This window comes from Piliocolobus tephrosceles, chromosome 9 (genome assembly GCF_002776525.5).
Source record: "Piliocolobus tephrosceles isolate RC106 chromosome 9, ASM277652v3, whole genome shotgun sequence".
Classification (NCBI taxonomy): domain Eukaryota; kingdom Metazoa; phylum Chordata; class Mammalia; order Primates; family Cercopithecidae; genus Piliocolobus; species Piliocolobus tephrosceles.
Window position 1 is genome coordinate 104,612,615 of NC_045442.1, and position 13,748 is coordinate 104,626,362.

Here is a 13,748-nt window from a genome sequence, read left to right on the forward strand (position 1 = left end):
CCTCCCCTACTTAGTATCTCTGAAATTGGGAAACGTTTTACAAGTAATCATGTCCTTAAAAAGTCACCAGCCAGTCAGCGTTCATGGCATATTTGTCATTGTTTGTGCTTATGTGAATTTGGTTGTTTTTCCTTGTGGCTTAACTGGATTATTGCACCCTTAACCTTTTGAACAACAAACCATTTAAGGACCATTGGAGGATAGGATAGAAGCCAAGTTTTTGTCGTAAAACATTTTTTTGACATCTTCTGGTAAAATCAATAAATTAGCTTCATCAGCATTTGCAGAATTGGTGTTGGCAGCTTGGAAGAAAATCATGGGAAGAAAACTCTGGAAATAGCTGTGCAACGTTATTTTAGATGTTCCATTATTTGTAATGGGAAGTTCACAGCATCAACTATTAATATATAGTATTCTTGCCACAATGTTCAATATGAATCTAATCATGAGGAAACAATCAGATAAATCCTGGTTGTAGGATTTTTTACAAGATGCTTGGATTTTAAAAATAATTTCTATGTTTTGAAAGGAAAAAAGGGTCAGGGTTGGGAGTGTGTTCTATATTTAAGGATACGAAATAGAAATATGACTGTCAACAGCTGTGAACAATCTTTGATTAGATCTTAGATCATATGGAATAAAATAAAACATACGTAAAGAGATTTTTTTGTCTTCTTTGAGACAGAGTCTCACTTTGTCGCCCAGGCTGGAGTGTAGTGGCACTATCTCGGCTCATTGCAACCTCTACCTCCTGGGTTCAAGCGATTCTCATGCCTCAGCCTCCTGAGTAGCTGGGATTACAGGTGCCCACCACTACTCCTGGCTAATTTTTGTATTTTTAGTAGAGATGGGGTTTCACCATGCCAGCCAGGCTGTTCTTGAACTCCTGACCTTAAGCCGTCCACGTGCCTGGGCCTCCCAAAGCGCTGGGATTACAGACGTGAGCCACCATGCCCAGCCACAGAAAGGTTTTTTTTTTTTTTTTTTTGAAGTCGGAGAAATTTGGGTACAGGTTTGGATTAGAGATAAGTTAAAAGTTAGACAAATATGGTGTGACAGATGTGACATTTCTAGAAAGAATGGGAGGAGAGTTAAAGACGTGGAAACAAAATGGTAGAAAACTTAAAAAAATGCACATGAGACCCTTGTTTTGTTATGTAAGTGGGGTTAGTAGACTGTTCAGTCCCAGCAACTCAGGAGGCTGAGGTGGGAGGATCAGTTGAACCCAGGAGATCAAGGCTGCAGTGAGCTGTGATTGTGCCACTGCACTCCAGCCTTGGGTACAGAGAAAGACTCTGTCTCTAAAATTACAGAATGGGTAAAAATATTTGAACATTTTATCAAGGAAGAAATGGACGCCACATAAGCACTTGAAAACATTGTGATTTGATAGCAAAATGGAAATTAAAACCATAATGAGGTATCATTATATACCTACTAGAATATTTAAAATTAAAAAGACTGACCATACCAAGTGTTGTCAAGGATGTGGGGCACTAGAATTTTCATAAGTTTCTAGTGAGAATGCCAAATAATATTGTTTCTGTTTTTTGTAAAATAGTTTGGTGGTTTCTTTTTCTTTCTTTCTTTCTTTTCTTTCTTTTTTTTTTTTTTTAAAGGAGACAGGGTCTTGTTCTGTTGCTCAGACTTGGAGTGTAGCGGTGCAGTCACAGCTCATTGCAGCCTCAACCTCCCTGGTCCAACTGATCCTTCCACCTCAAGCTCCCAAGTAGCTGGGACCACAGGTGCATGCTACCAGACCTATCTGATTTTTTATTTTTGTAGAGACAGGATCTCACTATGTTGCTCAGGCTGGTCTTGAACTCCTGAGCTTAAGCAGTCCTCTCACCTTGACCTCCCAAAATGCTGAGATTACAGTCATGAACCACCATGCCCAACTGGTAGTTTCTTACAATGTTAAATACACACTTAACTTACCGTGTGACTCAGCAGTTATTATCTTTAGGTATTACCCAAAAGAAATGAAAACATATGTCCACACAAAGACCTTCTACTCAAATATTCATAGTAGCCCAGAACTGGAAACAACCCAAATGTCCATGAGCTGATAAATGGAGAAACAAATTGTGATACATCCATACAATAGAATACTACGTAACGGTAACAAGGATGAATCTTAAGGACATTCTGCTAAGTGGAAGAAGCCAGATACAGAAAACTATAGCTTTCAATTCCATTTATATGAAACTCTAGAAAAGGCAAAACTGTTGTGACAGAAGGGAAGTCAGTTTTTTCCAGAGTCCAGAGGATGGGGAGGGAGTTACGAGGGAAATGTTCTTTATCATGGTGGTTATACTACTGTACCCATTTATCAAAGCACATTGAATTGTACACTGAAAGTTTAACAGTTTTAATATATGCACTTCATACTTAATGCTGACCTCCCTTCCTCATCCAAGAAAAAAATGAGATGATCCATAGCATCCTACAAAAGTTACTAGTGACTTTTTGGTTTGTTTTTTTAACTTTTTAATATTGTTATGAAGTCTTAAATGTAAACATTTTGTGTGTTTCATTCCATCGCAGTTATGATCCTCATTGATCCTTACATTGAGCCCTTTGGACATGATGCTAGAAAATTCCTTTGTGGCTTTTTTGTTTTGTTGTTTGTCTACTTAAATTGACACATAAAAATTGTATTTATGGTGTACAATATTTTTTGAAATGTGCATACATTGTGGAATGTCTAAGGTAAGCTAACACACCTTGCTTCACATACTTTCTTTTTGTGGTGAGAACCTTAAAATTTACTCTCAGCAATTTTCAAGTATACAATATGTTACTATTAACTATAGTCACCGTATCGTAACCAGGTACCTTTTGATATACAGCCTGTTTTAGGTGCATCACTATACAGATAACGGGTAGTGCTCCATGGCTACTAGACAGTCTTTATTCTTACATCTTTTCATTGGACAGAGCTGGGATATTAAGATATGATATGATAAATACATTTTAGGTTTAAACTGGTGTTTTTAGTTTAAGTCTAGAACTATAGGATTCTTTCTTAACCTGTCTTTTCTTATGTCAGAATCTGTTTTGAACCATGCCCCCAAATCTCAGTTCTCAATGACATAATTAATGATTTGCTATATCCCACCCTATGCAAATAACAGTATCAGGGTAATAATTTCAGTACTAACACCAGCAATAAAGAGACTAAAAACAATTTTTTTTTTTTTTTTAGTTTTTCCTTCCCCTCTTTCAATTACTTTTGTTCTAATGGTAAATCCTATTAAGAATGTACAATTGAATTACTGTGCTTTGAAGCCACTTCTAGAGTGCTTTCTCTCTGGTTAAGACCGCTAATTGGATGCACAGTTAGGCTTATTTGATTCATTTACCTTTACTTTGGTGTAATTCCTTTTTAAATTTAAATTTTGTTTTATAATTGTGTGAATTATTTACAGGCATACTTCTCTTTATCGGGCTTTGCTTTACTGTGCTTTGCAGACTGCGTGTTCTACAAATTGAAAGTTTCTGGCAACCTTGCGTCGAGCAAGTCTATTGGTGCCATTTTTGTAAGGGCATGTGCTTACTTTGTATGTCTCTGTCATATTTTGGTAATTCTTAAAATACTTCACACCTTTTTATTATTACTGTATCTGTTATGGTGATATTTGATGTTACTACTCTAATCGTTTTGGGGCACCACAGACTGCACTCATGTGAGATGGTGAACTTAATAATTGTATGTCTGACTGTACCATCAACCGACCATTCCCTCTGGCTCTCCCTCTCTTTGAGCCTCCCTATTGCCTGAGATGCAGCAATATTGAAATTGGGCCAATTCATAACCCTATGTTGGCCTCTGAGTGTTCAAGTGAAAGAATTGCATGTTTCTCATTTAAAATCAAAAACTACAAATGAGAGCTTAGCGAGGAAGGCAAGTCAAAGACTGAGATAGGCCGAACATTAAGCCTCTTCTACAAACATTAGCTAAGTTGTGAATGCAAAGGAAAAGTTCTTGAAGGACATTAAAAGGGCTAGTCCACTCAACACGTGAATCATAAGAAAGAGAAAAGCCGGCCGGGCGCGGTGGCTCATGCCTCTAATCCCAGCACTTTGGGAGGCCCAGGCGGGTGGAATCACAAGGGTCAGGAGTTCGAGAGCAGCCTGGCCAGCATGGTGAAACCCCGTCTCTAATAAAAATACAAAAAATAGCCGGGCATGGTGGCTGATGACTGTAGTCCCAGCTACTCGGGAGGCTGAGGCAGGAGAATTGCTTGAACCCAACAGGTGGAGTTTGCAGTGAGCCAAGATCGCTCCATTGTACTCCAGCCTGGGTTGACAGAGTGAGACTCCGTCTTAAAAAAAAAAAAAAAAAAAAAAAAAAAAGAAGCCTTATTGCTGATAGGGAGAAAGTTTTAGTGGTCTGGATAGAAGGTCAAACCAGGCTGGGCACGGTGGCTCACTCCTGTAATCCCAGCACTTTGGGAAGCTGAGGTGGGCGGATCACTTGAGGTCAGGAGTTCCAGACCAGCCTGGACAACATGATGACATCTTGTCTCTACTAAAAATCCAAAAAATTAGCCAGGCGTGGGTGGCTTGTGCCTATAGTCCCAGCTACTTGGGAGGCTGAGGCAGGAGAATGTCTTGAACCCGGGAGGTGGAGGTTGCAGTGAGCCAAGATTGTGACAGTGCACTCCAGCCTGGGCGACAGTGCGAGACTCTGTCTCCCCCCCAACAAAAACAAAGGTCAAACTAGCCACAGTATTCCCTTAAGCCAAAGCCTAATTCAGAATGAGGCCCTAACTGTTCAGTTCTGTGAAGGCTGAGAGAGGTGAGGTGAGAAAGCTATAGAAGGAAAGTTGGAACCTAGCAGAGATGGGTTCATGAGGTTTAAGGAAAGCAGCCATCTCTATAATGTAAAAGTGCAAGGTAAAGCAGCAAGTGCTGATGGAGAAGCTGCAGCAAGTTACCCAGAAGATCTAGCTAAGATTATTGAAGGTTGCTACACTCAATGACAGATTTTCAATGTAGACGAAACAGTCTTCTATTGGGAGAAGATGCCATCTAGGGCTTTTACAGGGGAGAGAGGAGGCCCATGCCTGGCCTTCAAAGGCCAGGCTGACTCTCTTGTTAGGGGCTAATGCAGCTGGTGACTTTAAGTTGAAGCCAGTGCTCATTTGCCATTCTGAAAATCCTAGGGCCCTTAGAATTATGCTAAATATGTTCTGCTTGTGCTCTTTAACCAGAACAACCAAGCCTGCATGACGGCATATCTGTTTACAGCAGGGTTTATGGAATCTTTTAAGGCAACCATTGAGACCTGCTCAGATAAAAATATTCCATTCAAAATATTACTGCTCACTGACAGTGCACTTAGTCATCCAAGAGCTCTCATGGTGATGTATAAGGAGATTAATGTTGTTTTCATGCCTACTAACACATACTTATTTTGTAGCCCCACAGAGTAATTTTGACTTTCCAATATTACTATTTAAGAAATACATTTCCTAAGGCTATAGCTGCCTTAGATAGTGACTCCTCTGATGGACTTGGGAAAAGTAAATTAAAAACTTTCTGGAAAGGATTCACCATTCTAGATGCCATTAGGAATATTACTAATTAATGGGAGGAGGTCAGAATATCAACATTAACAGGATTTTGGAAGAAGTTGATTCCAACCCTCATGGATGATGCTGAGGGGTTCAAGACTTCAGTGGAGGAAGTAACTGCAGATATGGTGGAAACAGCAAGAGAACTAGAATTAGAAGTGGAGCCTGAAGATGTGGCTCAATTGCTGCAATCTCACAAGAAAACTTGAATGGATGAGTTGCTCCTTATGGGTGAATAAAGGAAGTAGTTTCTTGAGATGGAATACTGTTCCTGCTGAAGACGCTGTGAACCTTGTTGAAATGACAACAAAGGATTTGGAATATTACATAAAGTTAGTTGATAAAACATTGGTAGGCTTGAAAGGACTGACTCATTAAAACAATTTTTTTTTTTTTTTGAGACAGAGTTTTGCTCTTGTTGTTCAAGTTGGGGTGTAGTGGCACGATCTCGGCTCACTACCACCTCTGCCTCCTGGGCTCAAGTGATTCTCCTGCCTCAACCTTCTGAGTAGCTGGGATTACAGGCATGCACCATCATGCCCAGCTGTTTTTTGTATTTTCAGTAGAGATGGGGTTTCACCATGTTGACTGGGCTGGTCTCGAACTTGTGACCTCAAGTAATCCTCCCACCTTGGCCTTCCAAAGTGCTGGGATTACAGGCATGAGCCACTGCTCCCGGCCAAATTTTTTTTTTTTTTTTGTCGGAGACAGTTTCTCACTGTGTTGCCCAGGCTGTCCTCAAACTCTTGGGCTTAAGCAGTTCTCCTGCCTCAGTCTCCCAACTGGCCAGTATTACAGGTACAAGCCGCCACCACACCCAGGCTTGATTTCAGTTTTGAGAGAAGTTCTCCTGAGGGTAAAATGCTGTCAAATACTGCATGCTGTAGAGAAATCTTGTTAAAGGAAAAGTCAATAGATGCAGCAAATTTCATTACTGTCTTATTTTAAAAAATTGCCCCAGCTACCCCAACCTTCAGAAACCCCCACTCTGATCAGTCAGCAACCATCAACGTGGAGGCAAGGCCCTCCACCAGCACACAAATATTAGGACTCTCTGAAGGCTCTGAAGATGGTTAGCATTCTTTTTTAAGCAATAAAGTATTTTTAATTAAGGCATGTACCTAGTTTTTTTAGACATAGTACTATCGCACATTTAATAGACTACAGCATAATATAAACATAACTTTTATATATACGCTGTCTCCAGCCAAAACCACAGTATCTTTGCAGTGTGCCTATATGTGGTTCCAAAGAGAAATCTGTGAAACAAGATATGCTTAAGGGATTCTATCTACTATCCATGTTTTCTCTATCCTATTTATTACCTCTCCTCCTGCATGTGATTTTTTTTTTTAATGTCGAGGTTTATCTTTCCTTTAAAAAAATAAGCATATATTTTCATATTTCCCTCTGTTAAGAAGATTTTTTCCCCCACATTGTTTTTTTTTTTTTTTTTTTTCTTTTTTTCTTTTTTACCTTAGCAATATTCTGGAGATAATGGAGTCATGGTAACAGAGATATTCCTTGAATTCCTTGTCCTTATTACGGCAGTATAATACTCTATTGTGTGGAGATATCATAGCTTCTTCAAACAGTCCCCTGCATATGGGTTGTTTCCAGTCTTCTGCTGTTATAGATAGTGCTGCAGTGAATAACTATGTACATATCTTTTTGTAATTTTGCCAGTGATTTTTTGAGATACATACCTAAAAGTGAGCTTACTGCGTCAGAAAGTAAATCTATGTGTAATACTGCTGGATATCATTAACCAGTGAGTTAGGGTTTTTTCTCACAGCTTTGCTGAGTGTCTTATCAGACTTTTGTATATTTGCCATTTGGGTGAGTGAGAAACAGTATCTCATATTGGTTTGCACTTGCATTTCTTTCCTATAATGAGTGAGGTTGAACATCTTTTCAGTGGTTAAGAGTGGTTCCATTGCTTTTTTGTTGAGCTTTCTGTTAGATCTCTGTTCCCTTTTTTTTTCTGTGTAGAACTGGAAGGGACATGAAACCATTTTGTTTAGTCTCTGAGTTCATGACACTGATACCTAGAGAAATAAATGATTTTCCTGAAGTTGTAAATAGGTAGGATAGCCTTTTTTTTTTTTTTCATTTTTAGATTATATGTTAGTGATATTTACTCTTTCTGGTATAAGTTGTTGATTCTCCTTCTCACCCACATACAGTTTGTCACCTTTTAACTTTGCTCCTCTTTGAGGAGTTCTTGCCTTCTGACTGAGTTACCTATAGGAGTTTGGGAAGAAGGGGTGGGTGGGGAAGGAATTGGAGCAGTAAGATTCACAGTAGTTTTTGTGGGGCATGATGGGCTTGACTCATCATAGATAACGAGGTTGGATTTCTGATGGTGGTTAGTGGGCGCAGGAATATAAGGCAGATTGGATTTAGTCCATTTCGTTGTAAGTGGATTGGGAGCTTGAGGCTGACAGTAAAGTCCTCACGATGTAATGCAGTGAATTGGTGATGGAAATGGTCTAGGCAAGGAGAACCAATTGGTGCAGTGTGTCTCTGATACTGTGACTACAGTTAGTGGCCCCTCTAGTGGATGAGCTATTCAGGAGAGAGTGGTTCCCAGCTGGCACATGGGGATTTCTGCCATGGCTTAATTCAGTAGTATCCTGAGACTATCATATTGGTACAGCGAGGTTTTTTTTGTTTGTTTGTTTTTTTAATTGAGCTTCTCTGTTAAAATAGTATAGCTTTGCCTTTCTGTAGAATATATGTTTAATGCATGTTAATCTAAATAAGTATTTGTTGTTTTTGTTCTTATTTCAGGCTACAGACAAGAGGAAAGCTTTAGAAGAGACCAAAGCCTATACAACCCAATCTCTAGCGAGTGTTGCTTATCAAATAAACGCATTGGCCAACAATGTACTCCAATTGCTGGATATCCAAGCCTCTCAGCTTCGGAGAATGGAGTCTTCCATCAATCATATCTCACAGGTAACAGCTTATAAAATGCTTTAAATTCAATTTCATTAAACTGTAGCATATGCCAAAGAAGTAAATAGCCCGCATGTATGGATTTCTGACTCATCTTACTGGTGATAAACACTATCATGTTTTAGTTTGGTAAACCTGCTGTTTTTCTTTTAGTCCTTTTTTTATCATGATAAAGTAAACATAACATAAAATCGACCATTTTAATCATTTTTAAGTGTATAATTCAGTAGCATTAAGTACATTCACATTGTACAACTGCCACCACTGTCCTACTCTTGAGAGCTTTTCTGATGTAAAGTTATTTGTACATAATTAAAGAAGAGAATTTTTATAAGTTTTGACACAGATGTATACCCATGTGACCATCAACACATTCAAGATAATGACCCATCCCCTCTCCCCCTGCCAAATTTCTTTATTTTCCTACGTAATCCCTCACTCCTGTCCCCTGTCCTTAGGTTTTCTGTCCCTAGAGATTAGTTTACATTTTCTAAATTTTTATATAAATGGATTCATACAGTATTTACTATTTTTTTTTTTTTGGTCTGGCATGTTTTACTAAGCATAATTATTTTGAGATTCATTCATATTTTTGCATGTAAAAGTAGTTCACTCTTTATTGCTGAGTAGTTTCTATTGTTACACATTTTGTTTATGTGTTCACATGTTGATGGAAATCTGGGTTGTTTTTAGGTTTTGGCTATTACAGATCCCATGAGAACATTTGTATGCAAATCTTTGTATCGTCATATGCTTTTATTTCTTTTGGGTAAATACCTCTGTGCAGAATGGATAGGTCATGTGGTAGGTGTCTGTTTGACTTTAGAAGAACCTGCCAAATTGTTTTCCGAAGTGGTTATACCACTTAGTTTGCTGAGTGTTCTTATCAGGAATGGGTGATGAATTTTATCAAACGCTTTTTTGCATTTGTTGAAATGTTCATATATGTGTGTGTGTATGTATGTATATATATAAATAAGTCTATTAATATTGTGAATTACATTGATTTGTGTGTGTATTAGGAATTTTTGCTTCTGTGCTGTTGGGCTGTGGTTTTCTTTTCTTGTAATGCCTTTGTCTGGTTTTGGTGTCAGTGTAATGCTGGTTTTATTGACTATATTGGGCAGTATTCCCTCTGGACCTGGAGTATTCTTGGTGAAAACGATTTTAGCTACATATTTAGTTTCTTTTGTGGATACAAGCCTAGTCTGTTTATCTGTTTTTCCTTGAGTGAGCTTTTTGTCTTTCTAGGAATTTAGCTATTTCACCTAAGTTGACAGATTTATTTGCATAAAACTTTTGTAATAATCCCCCTGCTTTTTTTTTTTTTTTTTTTTTTTAGACAAGAATCTTGCTCTGTTGCCCAGGTTGGAGTGCAATGGTGTGATCTTGGCTCACTGCAATCTCTGCCTCCTGGGTTCAAGCAATTCTTCTGCCTCAGCCTCCCAAGTAGCTAGGATTACAGGCCATGGCCACCACACCCGGCTAATTTTTTGTATTTTTAGTAGAGATGGGGTTTTGCCATGTTGACCAGGCTGGTCTCGAATTCCTGACCTCAGGTGATCCACCCACCTTGGCCTCCCAAAGTGTTGGGATTTCAGGTGTGAACCATGACACCCTGCCTAATCCCTTACTTTAAAAATATCTGTAGAATCTATAATAATTTCACATTGCTCATTCTTCATATTGGTAACTGGTGTCATCTTTCTTTTTTAAACTAATCATTATGGCTAGTTTACCAACTTTATCAATATTAAAAAACATCTTTGGCCTTATTAATTTTCTGTTTTTTTGTTTTCTGATGCATTGATTTCCATGTGACCTTTATTATTTCTTTTTCTTTTGCTTACTTTGGGCTTTGGGATTAATTTGCTCTTATTTTATACTGTTTTTTTTTTTTTTTTGAGATGGAGTCTTGCTCTGGTGCCCAGGCTGGAGTGCAGTGGCGTGATCTTGGCTCACTGCAACCTCCATCTTCTAGGTTCAGGCCTTTCTTGTGCCTTACCTTTCCAAGTAACTGGGATTACAGGTGCACCCCATGCCCAGCTAACTTTTTGTATTTTTAGTAGAGGTGGGGTTTCACCATGTTGGCCAGGCTGATCTCAAACTCATGGGCTCAAGTGATCTGCCTTCTTTGGCCTCCCAAAGTGCTAGGATTGCAGGTGTGAGCCACCACACCTGGCCTTATTTTATACTTTATTAAGGTGAAAGTCAAGGTCATTTACTTGAGCCCCTTAATCTTTTCTAACATAGGCGTTTAGCTCTGTAAATGTCCCTCTAAATAGTGTATTATTGGGAGGTCGAGGCGGGTGGATCATGAGGTCAGGAGTTCAAGACCAGCCTGGCCAAGATGGTGAAACCCTATTTCTACTGAAAATACAAAAATTAGCCGAATGTGGTGGTGGGCACCTGTAATCCCAGCTACTCCCTCGGGAGGCTGAGGCAGATAATTGCTTGAATCTGCAGTGGGCCAAGATTGTGCCACTGCACTCCAGCCTGGGTGACAGAGCGAGACTCTGTCTCAAAATAAAATAAAATAAAATAAAATAAAAATAAAAATAAAAGTAGTGTATTAGCTGTGTCTCATACATTTAGATATGTTGTGCTTTCATTTTCATTTAGCTCAAAATAATTTCTAAGTTTGCTTTTTTATTTCTTTCTGACCCAGGGGTTATTGGAAATGTGTTACTTAGTTTGCAAGTATTTTGGGGTTTTGCAAGGATATTTCTGCTGTTGATTTCTAATTTAATTTCTTACTGGTCAGAAAAATATACCTCATATGATTTTTTTTTTTTACATTAAGTAGTTTTCCCCCCAGCTTTATTGAGGTATGGTTGATATAAAAAGCATATATATTTAAGATGTACAATGTGATGTTTTGAGATACATATACATTGTGAAATGATTACCACCATCAAGCTGACTAGCATATCTATCACCTCACACAGCTACTTTTTTTATGTGCAGCGAGAGCATTTAAGATTGCTTCTTTTAGCAAATGTCAAGTCTACAACACTATATTGTTAACTATAGTCATCATGCTGTGCATTAGATCTCCAGAACTTATTCATCCTGCATAGCTAAAACTTTATACCCTTTGAGCAACAGCTCCCCTTTTCCCTTACCCCCAATCCCTGACAACCACCATTCTACTCTCTGCTTCAATGAGCTTTGATTTTTTTAGATTCCACATCTGAAAAAGTGAGATCAGTTTTTGTCCATCTGCGCCTAGCTTATTTCACTTACCATAAGGTCCTTCCCAGTTTGTGTCATGTTGCAAATAACAGGATTTTCTTTTTTTAAGGCTGAATAATAGGAATAATAGTCCATTTAAATAAATGTGTATGTATACCTGCCCCCCGTATTTTCTTTGTTCATCCAGTGATAGACACCTAGATTGATGCTGTGTCTTGGCTATTCTGAATAATACTTTATATGCTTTGAGTGCTTTCATATTTATTAAGAATTGTTATATATCCCAGAATATGCTCTGTCTTGGTAAATGTTTTGTGTGTATTTGAGAAGAATGTGTATTTTTCTCTGGTTGGGTGGAATGTCTATAAATCTCATTAGGTCAAGTTGGTTGATAATATTCAATTCTTCTGTGTCTTTACTGATTCTGTCTGATTTATCAATTATTAAGGGAGGTAAAGTGAAATCTCCAACTAATTTTGAATGTCTGTTTTTCTTTGCATTTTTGTCTTTTTTCTGTTTCGTGTATTTTGAAGTAATACTATATTAGGTACACAAATGCTTTGGCTTGTTAGGTCCTCTTGATGAATGGACCCTTTATCTTTGTAAAGAGACTCTTTTTATCTTGGTAGTAGTCTTCAGAAATCTGTTTTGTCTGATGTGAATACAGCCATTCCAGCTTTCCTTTTATCCTCTTTTTCTGCCTCCTTGTGTGTTAATGGAGTGATTTTTTTTTGGGTGGGGGGCTGATTTGCTGTAACACTTTGTTCTGCTTCTCTCTTTTATTATTTCATTCATGTTTGCCTTAGGGCTTCTGGTAAACATCTTTAAACTTATTAATATCACTTGAAGGTACACTATGTTATTACTTCAGGAGTGTGCTAAGACTTTGTAATAGTTGATTCCACTTCTCTCCTGTCTTAGGGCTGTTGGTGTCATGCACTTTCTTTTTCCTTTTTTTCTTTTATTGAGACGGAGTCTCCTCTCTCTGTCACCCAGGCTGGAGTACAGTGGCGTGATCTCGGCTCACTGCAACCTCTGCCTCGCAGGTTCAAGCAATTCTGTGCCTCAGCCTCCTGAGTGAGTAGCTGGGATTACAGGTGCCCGCCACCATGCCTGGCTAATTTTTGTATTTTTACTAGAGGACAGGGTTTCACCATCTTGGCCAAGCTGGTCTTGAACTCTTGACCTCATGATCCACCCACCTCGGTCTCCCAAAGTGCTGGGATTACAGGTGTGAGCCACCGTGCCTGGCTCGTGTCATGCATTTTCTTTTTGTGTATGTTTTAAACCCCATGATGCTTTGCTCTTTTTTGTTGTTTGTTTTTGGGACGGGGCTCGCTTTGTTGTCTAGGCTGAAGTGCAGTTGCATGATATTGGCTCACTGCAACCTTTGCCCCCCACTTCCCCCACCCCACCTTCCCAGTTTCAAGTGATTCTTATGTCTCACCCTACTGAGTAGCTAGGATTACAGGTGCATGCCACCACACTCGGCTAATTTTTGTATTTTTAGTAGAGACAGGGTTTCACCATTTTGGCCAGATTGGTTTCAAACTCCTGACCTCAAGTGATCTGCCTGCCTTGGCCTCCTAAAGTGCTGGGATTACAGACGTGAGCCACTGTGCCTACCTGTTATTTTTGTTTTGAAAAGCAACCAGCTTTGAATGAGATTTACTATGAGGAAAGTAATTCCTCTGTATTTACCCATAGTTACTATTTCTGATCAGAAAATGTACATTATATGATTTGAGTCCTTTCAAATTTGTTGGGATTTTTTTTTTTTTTGAGACGGAGTCTTGCTCTGTCTCCCAGGCTGGAGTGCAGTGGCGCTGTCTTGGCTCACTGCAACCTCTGCCTCCTGGGTTCAGGCCATTCTGCTGCCTCAGACTCCCAGCTAGCTGGGACTACAGTCATGCGCCACCATGCCCAGCTATTTTTTTTTTTTTTTTTTTTGTATTTTTGGTAGGGATGGGATTTTACCGTGCTGGCCAGGCTGGTCTCAAACTTCTGACC

At 39.0% G+C, this 13,748-nt stretch overlaps 1 protein-coding gene across 10 annotated transcripts in view; it reads left to right on the top strand.

Moving 5' to 3' along the window:
• Positions 1 to 13,748, top strand: part of ABI1 (abl interactor 1) — a 120,741-nt gene that overhangs the window by 28,666 nt on the left and 78,327 nt on the right. For all 10 annotated transcript variants that reach the window (XM_023194840.2, XM_023194833.2, XM_023194841.2 and 7 more), the window contains exon 2: positions 8,376 to 8,543. In XM_023194840.2, coding sequence (XP_023050608.1) covers positions 8,376 to 8,543 — 168 coding nt within the window. The remainder of the gene's footprint in view (positions 1 to 8,375; positions 8,544 to 13,748) is intronic.